Below are 23,418 nucleotides of genomic sequence, written 5' to 3'. Positions count from 1 at the left end.
CAAGGAGAATAAACAGCCAAATCTCTTAGTAAAAGAGACATCACAAAAAGAACACCATACCCACAGTGAAGCATGGTGGTGGCAGCATCATGCTCTGGGGCTATTTTTCTTTAGCTGGAACTGGGGTGTTAATCAAGGTAGAGGAAATTATGAACAGTTCCAAATACCAGTCACTACTGGCACAAAACCTTCAGGCTTCTGCTAGAAAGCTGAACACGAAGAGGAACTTCATCTTTCAGCATGACAATGACCCAAACCATACATCCAAATCAACAAAGGAATAGCTTCACCAGAAGAAGATTAAAGCTCTGGAATAGCCCAGCCAGAGCCCATACCTAAATCTGATGGAAAATCTGTGGGATGCTCTGAAGAGGGCTGAGCACAGGAGATGCCCTCGCAATCTGACAGATTTGGAGTGTTTCTGCAAGGAAGAGTGGGCAAATATTGCCAATTCAAGATGTGCCATGCTGATAGACCCATAGCCAAAAAGACTGAGTGCTGTAATCAAAAGGTGCTTCAACAAAGTATTAGTTTAAGGGTGTGCACACTTATGCAACCATATTATTTTAGTTTTTTTATGTTTACTCCCCCCCTAAAAGATTTCAGTTTGATTTTCAATTGAGTTGTACAGTTTATAGGTCACATAAAAGGTGGAAAAAGTTCTAAAATTATTTATCTTTGTCTCAGAAACCTAACATTTTAACAGGGGTGTGTAGACTTTTTATATCCACTGTATACCATAGTCTGTAGGCACTATAACTTTTGCACAATTCAATTACTATACATGTATTGGAAATATTTACCAAAGAATACATTTTGGCCTAAATATATATAGAAATTAGATATTTAGATTTTTTTTATTGAATATGTTTTAAAATAGAAAGAAGAAAATATTTTTTTGTTTATATAATAAAAAAGTGGTGATCAAATACCACCAAATGAAAGCTATACTTGTTTGAAAAATTATAAAAATTTAATTTGGGTACAGTGTTGCATGACAAAACAATTGCAAGTTAACGTAGCACAGTGCTGAATAGCAAAAAAAAATGCCCTGGTCATGAAGCTGCTGTAATTTTCAAAATGTTTTTAAAAATTCAATGCAATATAGAAACCCGGAGGAGTTCTGTACACCAATGTTGTAGAAGTGGAGCGGACACAGCCCGCTGTTCTCTGTTATTATCTGTCATCTGCTTGCTCAACGGTAATCAGTGGATAGATCCCCCGATGAGCAGGCGGATCCGCTCGGTGGAGTCCGCCGATGTGAATACATGCCCTTAGGAGAAAACAAATTAACATACAAAATCATGTGGAAGGAAAATTTAAAAAAAAAACACATTCTTGTTTACGAATGTTTGGATGATGGAAATCAGCAGAAACCTCATTTACTATGATCTGGGGCAAATTCCCTTGCAAAGTGCAACTTTCTCTGCAAAGTGAACAGCCTGTGTGGCCTTAGTAAATCACCATCCAAAATATTGCTCCAACATGGTTGGCAACTAACATTTTCTGAAGGAGAGGTTAACAGTGGGAGCCTCCATGTTTCTCTCATGACAGGCTGCCTTTAAAAATGAAACAAATCACTCTTGAAAAAGTTGCCAAAGCAACAAAATGCATGAGGGGCAGAGCGACAGTACTTGGGGGAAACTAGTAGCACCGGAGACCAGGAGCCTGTAACTCGCACTGAGTGGCTGACGGCTGGTCCTAAGGGAAGTGCAGTGGTGCATGCTGCCAGCTCAGTGTCGGGACTGTTGCATTTATATGCTGCTTTTACATTCTTTGTTATTGCGAGTATTGACTTTTAATAAACTAATGGTATATGTATTAGACTATTTGAGATTCCTTTCTTTTGTGGTGTGAGAAGGTGTTAATGAGAACGATGAAATAGGTCTGCTTGGCAGTGAGGAGGCAGGAATAATATTTCTGGAAGGCAGATTTATATAGGCTGATGTCTTTCTGAGATTTATTCTTGTGCCTCGGGCACTCAAGAGCGCAGCTACATTTTTTGAGACTTCTGGTGTCATCTGTTTGCGAAGGCTTTTGAGGTTGGGGCCTGGTTGCATGTGTACTGAGGGAGCAAGCTTGTCTAGGGAGGATGACAGCGAGCTAGATTGGGGCAGGACAGGGATGAGAGTCAGTAGCAGAGTAGAAAAGAGAAGAGTTGAGGTGGCAAAGGTTTCTATGGGTAACTGTTAGGCGGTTGGAGAGAGAGGAGGTAGAACAAAGGGAGAGAGCAAAACTAATAAGGGGGTGACCAGAGAGTTGGAGAGGATTGTTGGAGAGGATGCATGGAGCGCATTGATAGGAGAACACAAGGTCAAGGGTGTTGCCATCAGAGTGAGCCTGTATTCATTGCTTCAGGTCAAAAGAGGAGGCTAGACTAGTAAGTTTAGAAGTAGCAGGAGTATTTGCATTAACAGGGATGTGGAAGTCACTGAGAATGATTGTGGAGATTTCAGAAGAAAGAAAGTAGAGTAGCCAGGCAGAGAAGTCCTCAAGCAAGGTTGATACCGGTCCAGGGGGGAGCAGTTTGTTAACAGATGTGATATATTTGTAACCCTGGCTGTTTATGTGGCAATGAAATATATATGTTTTTGTGAATTGTTGTAACAGTTAGGTGTGCCCAAAAGTTCTAGTGCTAGACTTGTATGAATTCTTTTGTTCATTTGGATATGATATGAAACAAATCACTACTCACAAAAAAATAAATATTCCTTACCTGCATCCCAGCCTGTTCTTCATTAGTGCCATAAAGATATCATTAAACAGGTTGTGCTGAGAATGTTGGCTAAAATTTCTTTCATTTTTGAAATAAACACTAGAAATAGTAAACAAGCACAATTAGTCAGAGTCAATTTAATATTTTAAACCCCAGTTACCAAATAATTTACTTACCTGAATTTTTGAAGTTCTACAGATTCGGTGGACTCTTGCCAATGGTTTTTGGATGTGTGCGTCTTTCCAAATTTCTGCTGAGACTTTGGTGTACCAGTTGTTTTTAAAGCTGGAAGCTACACATAGAAAATACTGTTGAGCCAAAATAATGCTTCTGCTGACACAGGAGGAAAAGTATGACAGCCTGCTTTGTATCTGTAGTTGATTGTTCAATCTGAGAATATGTTGCTGACTCATGGATTTTGTAAAAATAAGGGTGACACTGTGTTCAGTATAACTCCCCATCCCTTTACTTAGTTTTGGGTTGATCAGACATGACTATTGTCAGAGCTACTCCCTATCAATGTCCAAGGTTATAGAATGGAACATCCAAAAATCTATAAAAGGTGTGATAGTCAGGTGTCCACAAACTTTTGGGCATGTTGTGTGCCTCGTAAAAGTAAGGGAATCAGAATGTCTTTTTACATACAGTATTGTGCATTTGTTTATTTACTTATTTGCAGTTCCTTCCTTTACAGAGACAAATAATTTGTTCTTATTAGTCTTAGTGGTTAGCACTCCTGCCTTGCAGGACTAGGGTTCTCAGTTCAGATGTGAAGTTTGCATGTTGCATTTGCTTGTGTAGGTTTCCTTCCACACACCAAAGACATACTGGTAGGTTCATTGGCTCTTGTGTTAACTGGCCTTAGTATGTGAGATAGGGACCTTAGATTGTAAGATTCTTGAGGGCAGGGATTGGTGTAAATGTACACTATGTGAAGCAATGTGTATTGTGTTGGTGCTATATAAATACCTTTAATAAATGTAATCTACCCACAAAATCCTTTGTTTAGCATTAATCATTGAATATGTATGTAAGCATCTTCCTTTTAAAAATACTTCAAGATTCTTAGAGCAAAAAAAGAGATAGATTATGGAGCAAAGCAAATATGAACAAGACCTTTAGGTTAGGTTTACAGCTGAGAAAATAGTGAAACCACTGGGTTTGCATCCAAATTATAGAACTGTTTTGTTTATGCAAGGATCTGAATAGTCAGTCAATTTAGTTTTGTAGGCTCACTTATGATAAATATATATTAGTCCCTTTATTTAGCTTTACTTACATTGAGCCTGACAGATTAGCTTAATTGCCAGAGGGCAACTTAAATCTGACAGCTACAGTACTTCCTGTCAACTGCCTGACTTCACATATTGGGGGTTATTCACCAAAACTGGAGGGTGCAAAATCTGGTGCAGCTCTGCATAGAAACCAATCAGCTTCCGGGTTTTATTGCCAAAAGTTTAATTGAACAAGCTGAAGTTAGAAGCTGATTGGCTACCATGCACTACTGCACTAGATACTGAGTGCACCAGTTTTAGTAAATCTCCCCCATTGCCTCCTAGCTTTTCAGAGTACATAATAGTGTCAAATAAGTTCTGTAGTTAAGATGAATGTAAACCAGTACAGGGCTCTGCTGTCTGACAGTGTTATGCACTTAGGAGTTGGCAGATACGTTGACAAGGCAGAATACTCTTAAAAATGCACATGTACATTGGCCCCAACCACAATTTGCTATAGTAAACTCTGACAACTGCCATACATCACAAATGTTCCATTTTGTTTTAGTAGGAATTCAGTGAAGCCCAAGAAAGATATCCCATTACCATATAGGGTCTTGTCTTTGAAAATTGTTTGGTTGCCCATTATTAATCACCTGTCTGCCTAACCCCCAAAGAAGTATCCATAGAACATCTACATGTCAGCCATTTTCAACCAGGGATTCCTCCAAAGGTTACCAGGTATTCTTGAAGGAGTGAGGCACAGTGTGGACTTTTCACATGATGGTGCCTGCATAGTTCTAAGATCACTTGGCAGAGCCTATGGTGTGGTACTAGAAGAGCTTCCCCTCTTGTCTTTCAGATAAATAACCACTGACACCAAGTTATTTTCAGCCGTCTGTTATGGTGGCATTCTTCCTACTGACCTACTATATATATATATATATATATATATATATATATATCGAGCTACACGATTAGGGAGTCTTATGGGGATTTTTGTGGAACGTTTATTTTCTGGTGTTCTGATGATATTAAAATAGAGAAAATGGAGAAAGGAAAAACTGCGATAGGTCATATAATATGTAGCCACTAGCACAATACCCTGATACCAGATATTCAAAACATTATTCAAAAAGTGCAGTGCATACCCATAAACAAAGTGACAAAAAATAATCAATCTGAAATAAAATTAAGGTGTTACCCAATAAGAACTTGTCATGTGTGAAAAATTATAAAGAATAACTTAACAGCAATATATTCTATTTAATATGTGAATGCAAAACCAAATATTACCCTAGTAAAATTAATTGATATTTCCAATACTTAATATTCCTGAACCCGTGATGACATCACATCTGACAAAACATGTTGGAAGGGGTCAGGGTGTATGTCACCATGCATACGTGCCAAGCAGTGGCCATATTGGATGTGGGCACCATTGAGGTCTTGTTATGTACAGCAGTGTTTTATCTTCCCATACCATTTTAACCAATAAACCTTTGGATCACAGATTACACACTGTGGAAAGCATGTCTATTTCTTGCATGTCCGGCTTGAGTGATTAAACCTTTGCAAGCCACTGTTTTGAATGGAGGACCGGAGCACTGTTTGTGGCTGTGTGTGGTCATCTCTCGGATGAAGCAGGAGTTGATGGGGCTATTCTAAAGCTGTGTTTGACCATTCTAAAGTTTGAGGGTCAAACCTTTCTGATAAGCCCCCTCCTTTTCTGTTACACAGAGTGGTGTTCACTTGTGGATTCTACTGTAATACCTTTTACTGATTCAAGAAGAGTATAATCATCATCATATTTTTGGAGTTGGAACTTTTCCTTTTCTTTCCACTTAACTGTCTTTATTACTGTTTTGATGTAAATGTATAGAATATTTGTTTAATCATTTTATTATACAGTTGTGTTCAAAATAATAGCAGTCAGACATCACTAACCTGATCAATCACTGTTTTTGGTAGAAATGATATTTGTACATGGCAAATAATTTACTAGCAGGTGTAGTAGAGTAATAGAAATCCAACTGACCCAACAGTCATGACATGCATGCTGCTGATTCTGTGTAATTGAATCACTAATTGAAAGGGGCATGTTCAAAATAATAGCAGTGTGGAGTTCTATTAGTGAGGTCATTCATTCTTTGCAAAACAGGTGGCAATCATTGCCCTTATTTAAGGAAGGAAGGCAGCAAATGTTGTACATGCTGGTTACAGTGCATTTCTCTCTGAAATTCTGAGGAAAATGGGTCGTTTCAGACATTGTTCTGAAGAACAGCGTACCTTGATTAAAAAGTTGATTGGAGAGGGGAAAACATATAAAGAAGTGCAGAAAATGATAGGCTGCTCAGCTAAAATGATCAAAAATGCTTTAAATGGCAACCAAAACCTGAAAGACGTGGAAGAAAGCAAAAAACTACCATTCGAATGTATAGAAGAATAGCCAAAATGGCAAGGACTCAGCCAACAATCAGCTCCAGGAAGATCAAAGAAGGTCTGAAGTTACCTGTGAGTACTGTTACAATTAGAAGATGCCTATGTGAAGCCAAGCTATCTGCAAGAAGCCCCCGCAAAGTCCCACTGTTGAAAAAAAGACATGTGCTGAAGAGGTTACAATTTGCCAAAGAGTACATTGACTGGCCTAAAGAGAAATGGTGCAACATTCTGTGGACTGATGAAAGTAAGATTGTTCTTTTTGGGTCTAGTGGCCAGAGACAGTTTGTCAGACGACCCCCAAACACTGAATTCAAGCCACAGTACACTGTGAAGACAGTGAAGCATGGTTGCGCAAGCATCATGATATGGGGATGTTTCTCATACTACGGTGTTGGGCCTATTTATCGCATACCAGGGATCATGGATCAGTTTGAATACATCAGAATACTTGAAGAGGTCATGCTGCCTTATGCTGAAGAGGAAATGCCCTTGAAATGGCTGTTCCAACCAGACAACGACCCCAAACACACCAGTAAACGTGCAACATCTTGGTTCCAGACCAACAAGATTGACGTTATGGAGTGGCCAGCCCAATCCCCGGATCTTAATCCAATAGAAACTTGTGGGGTGACATCAAAAATGCAGTTTCTGAGGCAAAACCAAGAAATAGAGAAGAACTGTGGAATGTAGTCCAATCATCCTGGGCTGGAATACCTGTTCACAGGTGCCAGAAGTTGGTTGACTCCACGCAACACAGATGTACAGCAGTTCTCAGAAACAGTGCTTATACAACTAAATATTCATTAAGTGATTCAAAGGAAAGCAAAATCTTCAAACATTTTTCAGTTTATATAGTGAATGTTTGAGTTTGTAAAGAAGAATACAAACACTGCTATTTTTTTGAACAGTCTAATATTCACTTTTCTTCAATTTTTTTTAGAGAAACAACACAAATTTGATATATTTTTCTTCATGTTTTGATTTGGAATAGAATGTGTAGTGTTCCCAATGCATTTGTGTGTATGGAAATAAAAGCTATTAGAAAGATTTTGAGCTTTATTCACTTTTCAACACACTGCTATTATTTTTAACACAACTGTATATATATATTGCACAGAGATATCAGATATCGATATAATATCTTACCTTCACGCGGTAAGATCTAGCTTTGCAATTATACATGATTTTTTTTTTGGTGCACAAGACACATTGCACAGGAATATTAAGCATTTGTTTTAATTGGGTGCTATTTGGTTTTGCATTCACATATTAAATAGGATACACTGCTGTTAAAGTGCTAGTAAAGTCATTTTTATCACTTGTACCTACAGGTAATACTTATTAATGTGCAATGTTTAGGCGATATTTACCTGTAAAGGAACACCGGTGCATTCGCTCTGAAGGAACAGCATGTCTGTGCCGTTCCTTGAGCGCAATGAGCAGTAAAAAGTGGCTTGGCCAATCAACCCATCAAAGCGCATGAACCCGGAAGAAGGGCCAAGTGAAGATGGAATCCCTGTCAGTGGTGACAGCATGCCGCTGGAGGGTTTTGTTTTATGGTAAGTTTCACATAATGTGCTAGTATGCAATGCACATTATGCCACTGTTGCAGGGCTTTTTTTTTTTTTCTAAAACAAGGTGATGGTTTATTACCACTTTAAGTTAAACTTTATAACTTTCTGAATAATTTCTGATGATACTGTTTTTCCAGATTAAATATTTTTATTGGTATAGTTTTCTAAATCAGCATGAATCGCTGAGGAAGCAATCTTATCGCGAAACTCGTCAGTGCCAAATGCTACAATCCCAAATGCTATTTTGACGATTACATCAATCTAGAACTTTACGTACATATGCTTTTTTTTTAATAATATTATGATTTTACCCCAGTAATAAAATATGTTGTAGCTGTGTATTTGTTTTTCCAGATTGGATATCTTGTAGCATTATCTAAATCAGCACGGATCGCTGAGGAAGCAATCTTATTGCAACACTCATCAATGCCAAATGCTACAATCCCAAATGCTATTTTGATGATTACATCAATCTAGAACTCTATGTGCATGTTTTCTTTTAATAATATTATTATTAATTTAAACTAGTAGTAAAATATGTTTTAGCTGTATATTTGTTTCCTTCTTTGTGGTACATTTAAAGTCCCACTTGATATACTTACCCTATTCTTAGATCAAGCATTGGTTGTAGATAATTAAGGGGTGGTACCCATAGAGGTTTTATACCTGAAGATGTAATGAACCCACCTTCCTTTTTTATAAGCTTTAACAGTGCTTAACATAAAAAACTTTGTCTCTTTCTGCCACTTACAGTAGAAAAAAAACTGAAGCAAGCCATACATGGATCAAAATTCATGTGGTTCAACAGGGACCAGCTGAATTTTAATCCATGTATGAACAAAGTGATTGTATAATAGTAGATTTACTGGTCGACTTCTATACAACTACCCTGTAGGATTTACCCCGCTCAACCAGTGCCACAGGCTATAGCCTGCAATGCTGATCACTGCATTCTGATGGTGGGAAAGTCTCCTAGCTCAGAGGAGAAGATTCCCTCATCCACCTCGAGTGTGTGGATGGGGGAATTGGATCAGTTTTTTTTCATTTAACCCATTGATTGAACAAAAAACGTACTAATCTAGGGGCTTCTTAACCTACACAGTGACACTGTCTGTGCAGCAGACATTCAGGATTTCCCAGTCATTAATAGGTCAACACCTGTACATGATAAATGGTGATAAAACATACTTGTAAAATGGCCGAATTTAGAAGATTGTGTAATGCCAGTATGGCAAGAACATTATTGCAGGTCTCGTAGATAAACAACTTGCAAAATGAGTCTTAGGTTAATAACATAGCACTGTGTTTACCAACTAATTTGTCCCTGTGGAATAATTTATTTGTACAAAGCAATGTACGTTAAAATGTGAGTTTTGGGAATATAAATCTAATTAAAGAAACACAAAAAGAACAACCTGAAGGAGAATTTTTAAAAGAAAACCATCTTCCACAAAACAAGTGTAGGGACCCCTTCCTAAGGTAAAATGTCCCTATTTAAATTGAGAGTGTTTGCAGCTAGGATGTAACCAGCCCGCACTATCTTTACATTATCTGGGATCTGTTGGTTCATGTAAGCTTAGTGTGTTGATTGCTTCTATCTGCTACTGTTGAGGAGGTTCAAATGGTCAATGTGGGAAAGACAGTCACTGAGTTATGAATGTATGTCTGACCTAACCAATCACTAAGGTCTTTTTTCAGTGGTGTGGATTGGGGATACTAAATATTGAAAGCACTTTTCCAACATGTTCATTTCCTTCCTGGAGAGAATGTCAGTAGAGAGTGTTGTTTCTCTTTTGGGCCTTGCCTTAGCTAAGGGCATGTACTGGAGGCCAAAAACCTAAGAGGCCCTGATGAAGTATGCTTATCCAGAAGAATCTGAGGAACAAATGGCTGTCTGTAGAGAGCATCTGTAAGCAATCTTCTATGCTGACGAATTTTGCAGAAAACCTGGGTAAAAGCTACTGCTGCAGATTGCAAGAAGAAATCATTGCTTATATATCAAGGTATCTGTGACTGAGTGAGAATAAGAAGCAAAGACGGGACACCCAAAGATTGTTTATCAATAGCTTCATATTGCCCATTTTGGGTTGATAGCTTTTGAAGATTTCCTGATTAACGGTATGGCTCTCACCTCCTATGGGAGGAATGAACTACTTGCCAATTGTTTGTAATGGGGTATGTATGCCAATTTCCTGCATTTGTAATAGGACTGATGCGTCATAATCCTTAATAAACCTGATGGAATAAAAAAGAAGAATGCAATTGCTTACCAAGAGGCTGCTCTTACATGGCCTACTACTGTCACAATACGGTGCTACTTTTGTGCTCTTTTGGGGTATTCTGCACCTCTAAACCCTTTCTCCTAAGAAGGAGTTCAACAATAAATGGCAAAGAGACTAAAGTAATTATCACTTAAGCTTCGTTATATGATGAATATCAAAATCAGTCACCACTGTGAAGTGCTATAAATACAACTAATCACATCAAACAAAATCTCACATGGTCAAACAGTGATTATCTGTGCATATATTCAACATAAAATGTTAAACTGCTGGAATACAGTGTTTATGTATTTCATGTGGAAACTACATCAGTATTCAGTAGAGATATATTCTTCAACCAGTAGATGACAGTGTTTATAAGTTTGTAGATGCATCTATGGTATACTCTATGATTTTTTACTGAATATAGTTTCTGTTTCGTTGTTGCAATGAAGCAGAAAAGCACATGTGGAATGTGCACTGTCTGTTCTGTAGGCCTACGTATGGAATTTCTAACACGTTATGGGCCCAGTCATAGTTGGCTATAGCAAACAATTGCAAGATACAGCAACAAAAAGAAGACTACAAAAGAATAAAAGAAAATGGCCAACAACATAGCTGCAATAAAGCTTTCCTGACAAACCAAAACTACCAGTCTTGGTAGTCTTCAAATTGAAAATGCTGCTAATAGAAGGTACATTGAAATATAAAATTATCAGGCCAGAACGCCCTTCATAAGTGAGTAGAGAAAGATCAGAAAGCTCAGAGCACAGTCTCTCTTAGCGTGGAAGATAATCAAATCATATACACTGCTCAAAAAAAGTTAAATGAACACTTTGAAAACACATCAGATCTCAATGGGGAAAAATATCATGCTGGATATCAATACTGATATGGACTGGGTATTGTGTTAGGAACAAAAGGATGCCCCATCGTTTGATGGAAATTAAAATTATCAACCTACAGACGACTGAATTCAAAGATACCCCGAAAATCAAAGTAAAAAAATGATGCAGCAAGCTAGTCCATTTTGCTGAAATCTCATTGCAGCAACTCAAAATGGTACTCAGTAGTTTATATGGCCCCCACGTGCTTGTATGCATGCCTGACAATGTCGGGGCATGCTCCTAATGAGACGACAGATGGTGTCCTGGGGTATTTCCTCCCAGATCTGGACCAGGGCATCACTGAGCTCCTGGACAGTCTGAGGTGCAACCTGGTGGTGTCAGATGGACTGAAGCATGATATCCCAGAGGTGTTCTATTGGATTTAGGTCAGGCGAGCCTGGGGGCCATTCAATGGTATCGATTTCTTCATCTTCCAGGAACTGCCTGCATACTCTCACCACATGAGGCCGGGCATTGTCATGCACCAGGAGGAATCCAGGACCCACTGCACCAGCATAGGGTCTGACAATGGGTTCAAGGATTTCATCCCGATACCTAATGGCAGTCAGGGTGCAATTGACTAGCCTGTAGAGGTCTGTGCATCCCTCCATGGATATGCCCCCCCAGACCATCACTGACCCACCACCAAAATGGTCATGCTGAACGATATTACAGGCAGCATAATGTTTTCCACGGCTTCTCCAAACCCTTTCACATCTGTCACATGTGCTCAGCGTTAACTTGCTCTCATCTGTGAAAAGCACCAGTGGCGGACCTACCAATTCTGGTTTTCAAATGCCAATCGAGCTCTGTGGTGCTGGGCAGTGAGCACAGGTCCCACTAGAGGATATCGAGCCCCCAGGCCACCCTCACAAAGTCTGTTTCATTCCAGTTTTGGGGGTTGTCTCATTGTTGCCCATCTAGTACACCTGTTGTTAATTTCATTAATACCAAAGCAGCTGAAACTGATTAACAACCCCCTCTGCTAATTAACTGACCAGATCAATATCCCAGGAGTTTAACTGACTTGATGCTATACTCTGAATAAAAAGTATTCCTTTAACCTTTTTTTTTTAGCTGTACAGTATATATATGTAAGTGTAAAAACTGCTAAAGAAATGTGGGAAGGATTAAAAAAGGTGCATGAAAGAGCTAAACTCAGAAATAAACTGTATTTGATTAGAAAGCTATACCAAACCAAGCTGATGAAAGGCCAGAATATGCAGGATTATACAGTATAAGGCACACCTTGGAAATGGTTGAACGCCTAGGAGGTATAAGAGAAGAAATAAAAGATTTTCATGTTGCAGCACTATTGCACTATAGTGGTTTACCAGAAAGTTTTGAAATGATTGTCCTAGCACTTGGTGCACGTCCAGATGATGAACTGACATTGAAATATGTTAAGGGCAAGCTTAAGGATGAATATAAGCGGAATACAGAAAGCAATAATAGTGACAGTGCTTCTGACACAGCAGAGTCTGCTTAAAAGATGAAAAATAGGAATAAAAACAGTTACATGCAACAAGAAACAAGTGAATGCTTTGTGTGCAAGAAACAAGGTAATTTAACCATTTGAAGACCACAATACATACAGTATATAAGCATTGTGTTTTTCAAGTGGTTTACCAGGGTTATGGCTGATGATATCTTTTTTTTTCAGCCAACAGCCAGCTTTCTGATTCAGTCCAATTGGCTCATTAGCCACTGGAAAGCTTTCAGTAGCGGCAGGAAAAGATATTCCTCCACTCCCGGCGTTTGCCGGAGTCTCTCGAGCTTACAGTAAATTTTTTTTTTATCTCTTGCCTTTATGGGCAAAGGAGAGATTTGGGGTCTTTTTGATCCCAAATCACTCCTTAAAGAGGACCTGTCATGCTTATTTCTATTACATTGCATGTTTACATTCCTTGTAATGAGAATAAAAGTGATTGAAAAAAATAAAGGGACAGTATAAAAATAAAAAATAAAATAAATCAGAAAAAAAATGTTTAAAACACCCATCCCTCTGTGCTCATTCGCAGAAGTGAAACGCATACGTAAGTCGTGCCCGCATATGTAAACGGTGTTTGCAGCACACCTGTAAGGTTTCGCCGTGAACATTACAACGAGTGCAATAATTCTGCTAGACCCCCTCTGTAACACCAAACAGGTAACTTAAATTTAAAAATTTTAAATCGTCGCCTATGGAGATTTTTAAGTAACGTAGTTTGTCACCATTTCAAGAACGTGCACAATTTTAAAGTGGGGTATGTTAGGTATCTATTTACTCGCCGTACATCCTCCTTCATATTTTACAAAGAAATTGGGGTATATATTGTTTTTTTAACTCATTAAAGTGTATTTTTTGACCCCAACAAATTGCATTTGAGAAAATGTGCAAATACCACGTGACATAAAAATTGCAATGATCACCATTTCATTCTCTAGGGTGTTTGCTAAAAAATATATGTAATGTTTAGAGGTTATAAGTAATTTTCTAGTAAAAAATACTGATTTAAACTTGTAAACAAAACTTGCCAGAAAATGCTTGGTCTTTCAGTGGAAGCAGTTTGCAGAATCTGGAAAGCTAGAATGCAAAAAAGCTAAACTACAAAAGGCCAAAGTGTGTTGGAATAAACTGATTTTTCTTCAGATAATGAATATATTTTTCAATCCAAAAGCTGCACCTCATCTTTTGAGGCATGATGTGTTGATTCAGGAACTACAAGTCACAGGACAAATGACAGAAATGTCATTCACTTTGACTAGAGTAAAACAGAAAAAATCACCCAGAGCAGTCAACAGATCATTGAGGAATTCTGTCTCAGTACTGTGGAAAGCAAGAAGGACTGACACAGAGCTGTGTTTTATTATGAGAAAATGCTGGAAAGAAAGATCCCCAGAATTCATTATTTTGGTTAGTGATTTGAGGATTAAAGTGGAGCTACTGGCCTTTTGTCAAATGCCTTTAGTCTTTAGCAGGGTTGGGATTGAGGAAGGGGGGGGCAGTAAAGGTGAAAGTAAACTGAATACAGCAGCAGAGAGGAGAGCTGTCAGATCGGGACTGCGGGGTTTGATTACCTGCCCCCTATATCCTCCCAGTACTGCTCATGTTCCAGCAACAGAAAATGTGGGTAAGGATCAGGTAGTAAAACCCTGCACAGTCCTGATCTGACAGCATGATGGTGTCAACTTCTGTATACTGACTAGATGAGGCTGATACCAGCCTGCATCTCCTCCTTGCTCTTTTCCTCTCTGCTGCTGTCAATACTTCTGAAGGTTTGCATGTTCTAGGGAGGAAGGATGGATTTGTACTGGGGACACAAATGGGAGGGGTTAACATGCATTTGTGCTGGGGATGAGAGGATTTGTACATGGAAGGGGGATTGTTTATTGGGGGATGGGGGAATTTTGTGCTGGGAGGGAGAGATTTGGAGAGGGGAGGGAATTTGTCATGGAGGGAAGATTTGGGGTGTGGAGTGGTTTTGTCTTGAGAGGGGACAGATAAGTGCTGTATGTTTTTGGGAGGGGGCAAGGGAGGAGATTTTCATGAAGACATGATGCTCACACATTGAGGAAGGGTGGATGCAGTTTGTCATATTTTCCCTGGGCACCAGATGACCTTGTTTTGGCACTGGTCTTCATAGAAGAAGGTGACCTGTGTAAAACTTTGTCCCAAGATGGGGTAAGATTGCTTCTTTGGCTGCTAAGTTATTTTCAGATTAGGGAATACTCTACAATGATCCTGAATTCTCTGAAACAACATAGAGTCACTGTGACTAGTGTGGTGACTTTTTGTTGAATATACTGCCCAACAATAAACCTCCAAGCATATTTCTGTGACCTGGATGATTGCATACACCTACACAGAGACTCAGATGTTTACCAGATCTGTAACTGGATCTGTTAAGGAAGAAAAAGGATTCACTACAGCCCAGCCTGTCCTGATAGAACCCAGAGTCGGCTATTCCCATGGTCATGGTAGAGGAATCTTGATTGAGATGCTGAGAAAACCAGGAGCTGCCAGCTCTACTGGAAAGTAAGACCTCTGGGGTTGCTACCAAAGGATAAGAAATAGAAGAACCCAACGCAGAACCAAGAGGGTCATTAGTGGAGAACCCTGCCTCACTATGGAAGTTTAGGAGGGGAAGCCAGAGAAGGTTCTGACTAACCCCAGAGAGGGAGATAGCAGAGGGGAAGCTATGAGGGACTGTTGAGGGGGCCACACCACTTGTCTACTGTTTGTGACATCAACATACCTTACTAAACACATAAACTATAATAAAATTCACAAATTAATAAAGCTCTGTAAACATTATTACATGATTTATAGTTTAAAAACATTGTATTGCTATAATATTCACCTTCAGTCCAGAGATTTCCCCACACTACTTTTTTATTCTATAAGATGCCCATGGTCTGATGGCCAGCATCATTTGACACACTGTTGCCAACACTGAACACTAAAAGGTTTGTGGTGGCATGTTCAAATCTGGGTATTGTTTAGGGAACATTATAAAATAGTAAAGACTTATGCTAGAAAAGTTGACAACTGGAATGTCTCTGAATAATGGGTATAGTACCTATAACCAATTCCCATAACATGGCAAATGACAGGACATACTCAGCTGAGATCATATAACCCAAGAGCCCAAGCCTGTTATATCAACCAGTGACAACAACATATGCCTAGCAGAAGTGGTATATCTGACGCAGAAACAGTATATCATATCCCACAGGACCAGCATATTATCATAACCAGAAGTATTATATTACTGTATATTACATATTTACAATATATCACAAAGCTGAATTGTTTTCTACCATCATATTAAATGACATAGCAGCGGAATATTATATCATTACCCACCAACAATATCAGCTAAACTTTTATATCGCACAGCAATTGCTTATTATATTAATCTATTATCCGATGTAATATCATGCAGCAAGATATGCCATTTAATGCAGCAACCGGAATCATCATTCTATATATTAAACAGAAAGGATATAACATGTATTTAATTACATGTTATATAATATAAAGATATTGTATTTACCAACATCTCATTCAACTGCTATAACCCTTACCCCCCCCCCCTCCCCCACTAACACTCACACATACCCTGTAGATATTAACCCCTATGGTTGTTATCATTTCACTTAATCATTTCCTATCATTTCATAGCCTTCTAGAATTACCTTCCCCCAACCCTCACCTCCCTACACTGATCCTCAGCCTCCTCCCCTCCTGTGCACAGTTGCTAAGCGGCGCTCTTTCGGCAGGATATTCCCCCAATTTTGCAGAAATGCTCTGCACTGACATGTCTCATGAAAATAAACCCCAGTAACATATTCTCTATTGCAAGAAGGTATTCTCTGAATACGTTGGCTGCTATGTCCATGCAAGCACACATACCTCTACTGTACTATAAAATTGTAGTGAGCTCTCCTGCCCTTTTTCCAGTTGATTCTCCATTTATGGGACAAGACCATACAATGGACTTTTTGGAACTAGAGGGAAATGTGCTATTCTTTACCAAGCTGCTGTACAAGATAGAGGTGTCTTGATCTAGAGTCTGTCAGTGCTGCAATGTGTTACCAAGCTAACGCAACTCACATTGGGGTTGATTTACTAAAACTGGAAAGTGCAAAATCTGATGCAGTTGTGCATGGTAGCCAATCACCCTCTAACTTCAGCTTGTTCAATTAAGCTTTGACTAAAACTCGGAGGCTGATTGGTTTCTATGCAAAGCTTCACCAGATTTTGCACTCTTCAGTTTTAGTAAATCAATACCATTGCGTTACCAATCTAATGCAACTTGCAACTCACATGAGCAGTGTAAGTGAGAAATTAAACATTATCCGGTATAGATCAAATCATGAAACCCTGGAAATGGCCAATACTGGGCAGCCATATGCCTCTTGAAGCATTGGGCACCAGCCGGCCACTCAGATCACACATGTTGTAATCTGTCACTGTACACAATACTGACTCTCAACATTAATTTATTTACATGATTCTAGAAATACAAACTCAAACACAAAAATGTACCTGCTGCTTGCTTGCCGGGACATTTAAGAGAGACCAGAGTCTTTTTGCATCAAAGCACTTCCTAAAAAAAAATGCTGAGCTGATACATCAATTCAAATATTATCATGTAAACATTTCAAAAGCTCATCAATACTGAGAATATTTAAAGTAATATGTTTATTATTAGTTTTCAAGGAGGAATCTTTTATTTCTGTCTGCACCATTCCATTCGCATGGGAGGGAGGCTCTAGGAGGGAAGTTGTTGGGGCAAAGTAAACATAAAGAAATGTCTGTGTATGTGAACATAACATAGATAAAGTACCAGGGGTGGACTGACAACTCATGGGGCCCCCGGGCAATAGGAAATCATGGGGCCCCTGTGTCCTCTCCCACACTCAAACCATACCCACAAAAGCCTATGAAAGGTACCAGGGGCATCTCATGGGGCCCCCTATTGACCCTGGGCCCTCAGGCAGTGCCTGAGTGACTAAATGGTCAGTCCGCCCCTGTAAAGTACTATGTCATTAGGGCTTGGAGTATTTTCTGTAGACACTGACCCTCACCCCCAGTAAATTATCCAGTTTATAAGAGCTGACATTAGATGCACTGAAACAATTTTTAGGATCATTGTCACAGACCTTCCTTGCTTTCTCTGTGAATTAGGCAGCAAGGTCTTCCATTTCATCTGGAAGTAGATTTATTGCCTTAAGAGCATCTGATAATGACCCAGCTAGCAACCTGAAAGTAACCCAGTATCTTTACATATACAATTAATAGCCAGTGCTTATGATAAGAATTAAACATCTCAAAACTCTGTGAAACTGTTGTAATTCCTACACCGTTCACCTGATTTGGATGTAAATACCCTCAAATTAAAGCTGACAGTCTGCAGTTAAAGCACATCTTGTTTGTTTCATTTCAAATCCATTGTGGTGGTGTATAGAGCCAAAAATGTTAGAATTGTGTCGATGTCCCAATATTTATGGACCTGACTGTATATCATGTGAAATATACTGTACAGTGGATGTAAAAAGTCTACAAATCCCTGTTAAAATGTCAGGTTTCTGTGTATAAAAATGAGACAAAGATAAATAATTTCAGTACTTTTCCACCTTTTATGTGACATAAACTGTACAACTCAATTGAAAAACAAACTGAAATCTTTTAGGGGGGGAGTAAACATAAAAACTTGTGACATCATTGCTTACTACGTGTGAAATCTGTGAATGATCACAGAGGTCACATGGTACAAGGCTATTCACAACAGCCTTGTACCATGTGACAAGCTGTGACCAATCACAGCTCACACAGTATTTCTCAGTGACTGCAAGAATGCAGCTAGACAGAAGGAGAAATGATTGCTTTACAGCCTTTATGGATGTAAAAGCAATCAATGTAAAAAAAAAAAAAATATTCATCATCCTACACAAGTAGTACAGTGTCACCATGGTGACACTGTACTGCTAGGGTGACAGTATGTAAAAAAAAAAACATAAATAATATAAAAAAATAAAAAACAATTTAAAATAAAATGTTTAAAAATTATAATTTTTGGTTATAAACTAATTTGGGTTATTTTTTTCTACTAAAAAGATAACGGAATAAATTTGGGCCAAGATTTATGATGAAATACTATTTATTTGCAAAATTTTATAAGAAAAACACTTTTTTTTCTCAACATTTTTGGATTTTCATTTACATAGCAAAAAAATAAAAATCCCAATGGTGAATAAATACCACCAAAATAAAGCTTTATCTGTCTCAAAAAAATGATAAAAAAATTCATATGGGTACAGTGTTGCATGACCGCGCAATTGTCATAGCACTGAAAGCTGAAAATTAGCCTGGACAGGAAGGGGGTAAAAGTGTTCGGACTGGAAGTGGTTAAAGTGCCTCTGATTAACATGAATATCTGGAGTTTGGCTTCAATTTGTTAGTGTATTTAAATCTGCTAGTACATCTAACACCCTTGTTTTCCTTATTATCAAAATGCACAACTTACAGAGATCATGCTAATGTGCTGTGAGATGTAGATAAAAATACACGTAAGCAGGAGTTCCTTGAGACCTGAAATGACTTCAAGGGTTCTCCTAGGGGAGAATGGCTGAAAAAATTTGCCCAGGCTGACAATGCTGCTGTCCAAATGTGCCCATGTGCTCCAAATGTGCCCATGTGCTCCTTCATCCAGAGTGGGAACATACAGGAGGTGTATTACTGCCCAGATCATCAGGTGAAAACAGAGAGAAAAAAGCCTAAAAAAAAGAGACCTAAGGCAGCCACAATATTTAATGACTGGTATGCTGTAATATGTTACATTTTTAGTTTTAGGTTTATTAACACTTTGAATATATAATATAATTTTAAAATTTTGTAAAAGTTATATCTATTGCCTATATATTTACCCCCTTGGTATTTTTGATGTTTTATTGTCATAGAACATAGTAAATCAGAATCAACATGGATTTAAATTGGAACTAAACCCTTCTGTCCTCTTATCCACCAAAGACAATGTCATCTTAGCGTCTCTTTAGATCTGCAGTGTCCATGGAACTGCCATTTGAAACCTTAAAAGACCAGTTGAGAGCTAAGCACACTGGTACTGTGACAGTTATTACCAAAGGCATGTCCTGAATGTAGAATACAGTATATTGTGCATGCACTACATTGTAAATACATTCAGCATGCACTAATAGAAAATGAAGACACTGCAGAAAACAACATTGTTGTATTTGGTTTTGAGGCATAATTATACTCATCTCCGCTCCAGTAATGCAACGTCCGTCAAGATCCCTTTCCGGGGGCCGACATCTTCTACCCCACATTGTCGACCGTCTCAATTGGCCAGTTCAGGATGATGTAACTCCAGAAGGGAGTTCATTTATCCTAACATCAAGTAGATTGTACACTGTGCACTGTACTACACATGCATACAGAAATGGAAGAAGCCCATATTGCAGAACAGTTTTTATTGCAGAATAGACATTTTATGAAAAAAAACCAAAATTTTTCGAAAAACATTTATTGAACATTTCAAACTTGAGAAAAAGTTCAGTGGGTTTAGTTCTGCATTAATTTTGGTATGACAAACCTTGATGATGCTCCGTGACTTTTCTTTTCAGCTGCCCTTTCCGTTTTTTTCCCTTTTTCATCCTGATCTGGCATTATAAGACCTTAGTTCATTGAGCTGAAATAGTTAGTCCTAGAAAAAAAAAACTGATTAAAAATAAATATTCATTAAAATCTGAAGTTTAAAATAATTATGACCATACAAGTTTGAAAGTCCTTCTTCCCAGATATTAGCACATGTGATATATATATATATATATATATATATATATATATATATATATATATATATATACACAGTTGTGTTCAAAATAATAGCAGTGTGTTGAAAAAAGTGAATAAAGCTCAAAATCCTTCTAATAGCTTTTATTTCCATACACACAAATGCATTGGGAACACTACACATTCTATTCCAAATCAAAACATGAAGAAAAATATATCAAATTTGTGTTGTTCCTCTAAAAAAATTGAAAAAAAGTGAATATTAGACTCTTCAAAAAAATAGTAGTGGTTGTATTCTTCTTTACAAACTCAAACATTCACTATATAAACTGAAAAATGTTTGAAGATTTTGCTTTCCTTTGAATCACTTAATAAATATTTAGTTGTATAAGCACTGTTTCTGAGAACTGCTGTACATCTGTGTTGCATGGAGTCAACCAACTTCTGGCACCTGTGAACAGGTATTCCAGCCCAGGATGATTGGACTACATTCTACAGTTCTTCTCTATTTCTTGGTTTTGCCTCAGAAACTGCATTTTTGATGTCACCCCACAAGTTTTCTATTGGATTAAGATCCGGGGATTGGGCTGGCCACTCCATAACGTCAATCTTGTTGGTCTGGAACCAAGATGTTGCACGTTTACTGGTGTGTTTGGGGTCGTTGTCTTGTTGGAACACCCATTTCAAGAGCATTTCCTCTTCAGCATAAGGCAGCATGACCTCTTCAAGTATTCTGATGTAGTCAAACTGATCCATGATCCCTGGTATGCGATAAATAGGCCCAACACCGTAGTATGAGAAACATCCCCATATCATGATGCTTGCGCAACCATGCTTCACTGTCTTCACAGTGTACTGTGACTTGAATTCAGTGTTTGGAGGTCGTCTGACAAACTGTCTCCGGCCACTAGACCCAAAAAGAACAATCTTACTTTCATCAGTCCACTAAATGTTGCGCCATTTCTCTTTAGGCCAGTCAATGTGCTCTTTGGCAAATTGTAACCTCTTCAGCACATGTCTTTTTTTCAACAGTGGGACTTTGCGGGGGCTTCTTGCAGATAGCTTGGCTTCACATAGGCGTCTTCTAATTGTAACAGTGCTCACAGGTAACTTTAGACCTTCTTTGATCTTCCTGGAGCTGATTGTTGGCTGAGTCCTTGCCATTGTGGCTATTCTTCTATCCATTCGAATGTTAGTTTTTTCGCTTTCTTCCACATCTTTCAGGTTTTGGTTGCCATTTCAAAGCATTTGCGATCATTTTAGCTGAGCAGCCTATCATTTTCTGCACTTCTTTATATGTTTTCCCCTCTCCAATCAACTTTTTAATCAAGGTATGCTGTTCTTCTGAACAATGTCTGGAACGACCCATTTTCCTCAGAATTTCAGAGAGAAATGCACTGTAACCAGCATGTACAACATTTGCTGCCTTCCTTCCTTAAATAAGGGCAATAATTGCCACCTGTTTTTCAAAGAATGAATGACCTCACTACTAGAACTCCACTCTGCTATTATTTTGAACATGCCCCTTTCAATTAGTGATTCAATTACACAGAATCAGCAGCATGCATGTCATGACTGTTGGGTCTGTTGGATTTCTATTACTCTACTACACCTGCTAGTAAATTATTTGCCATGTAGAAATATCATTTCTACCAAAAACAGTGACTGATCAGGTTAGTGATGTCTGACTGCTATTATTTTGAACACAACTGTATATATATATATATATATATATATATATATATATATTTTTTTTTTTTTTTTTTTTTTTTAACAAACAGTAAAAGCACTTTAAAACAAGCCCTCCTTCATCTCTGTATCCATAAGCATTGTTTAGAAATACATTTTCCAATTTTATAACACAGGCTTTTGTTTTTTTATGAGGGCAGATCTTGGCAGGGGGATTTTACACTGAAATACTGTGCTATAACCACTAAAAACATGTTTAACATATGGTTGTGGCATGGTACCATTGGCTTTAATCCTCAGCTACACTGATGTAGGTCATACATCAGAAGCAGCTCGGGGTGTTACACATTCCTGACTGCTACAGCAGTTGGAAATGTATGTCAATCTGATAAGCTGACTGTCAACTGTCAAATGGAAGTGACTGGGCAGCTCTACAGCTACTTGATTACTTCCACACATGCCGGGAACATTGGTCCCTTCTCCCATCTTGCACACCCCTGCCACATTTCTGGGTCTCTGCACTCCCATCAGCAGACCTGGGACCAGTATGGAGGGGAGGGGAACCAATGATCATCCATACGCTGGCCTACCCTAGCTAGTAAGAACCCAGAAATTATATGTAAACCATCACATTCTGCTGTCACCCTCTCCATCTGCTATGGCCAAGGAAGAAGTAATGGAAGACAGTTGAGACATCATGAGTCTAAAAGTCTCATTAATAGTACTTGTCAAAAAAGTATCACATAAAGGACTTAAGTTTAGTGAAAAAAAGTATAAAAAAGTGAAGTTACACCCAAGAACGTAAAATACACACAAATACTAACGTAGACACATGCATCAGGGCATCCACACACAAAAATGTTGATTGCAATACACTTGTTACATGCTACTGAGCACACCGCAGTGAACACAATAATTCTAGGACCTTTATTCATGCAATTTTAGGAATTGACACGTTGTGTATCTCTTTATCCAGAACAACCACATCCTTTACATTTTACCTAAAATTGGGTAATATTTTGCATTTGCTCTATAACTAACCTTAGTGTGATTTTTGCTGAAATGTTGTGTTTGATAAAGCATTGCACTAATATCAGGTGCCATAAAAATGAACTGGCAGAATAGGGTCAGACAACTGAAAAGACAGAAAATGTCAGATCTTGCCCTGCCATCAAAACCAAGAGTCATTTTTGGATAGGGTAAATCTAATATGTTAAAAAAAATGAATTTCATTTATGAGTTTGTTGTGAAGAGAGGCTTAAAGCAGAACTCCAGGCAAAAACATGTTTGCATGTCTGTTTCTGATTTTCCTACCTTCATTGAATATGGCATTC

General features: G+C 38.4%; 1 protein-coding gene across 1 annotated transcript in view; it reads right to left on the bottom strand.

Moving 5' to 3' along the window:
* NEK10 (NIMA related kinase 10) overlaps positions 1 to 23,418 on the bottom strand; it is a 371,560-nt gene that overhangs the window by 314,155 nt on the left and 33,987 nt on the right. Inside the window, 4 exon segments of the mRNA XM_089691216.1 lie at positions 2,717 to 2,815; positions 2,893 to 3,008; positions 17,129 to 17,189; positions 20,196 to 20,306. Of these exon segments, the coding sequence (XP_089547342.1) occupies positions 2,717 to 2,815; positions 2,893 to 3,008; positions 17,129 to 17,189; positions 20,196 to 20,269 (350 nt within the window). The 5' untranslated portion in view covers positions 20,270 to 20,306.

Source organism: Staurois parvus, unplaced genomic scaffold (genome assembly GCF_062004578.1).
Source record: "Staurois parvus isolate SC_StPar_1 unplaced genomic scaffold, SC_StPar_1.0 ptg000021l, whole genome shotgun sequence".
NCBI lineage: Eukaryota > Metazoa > Chordata > Amphibia > Anura > Ranidae > Staurois > Staurois parvus.
The sequence above is the reverse complement of the archived record's forward strand: the minus strand, read 5'-3'. Positions and strand labels throughout refer to the sequence as shown.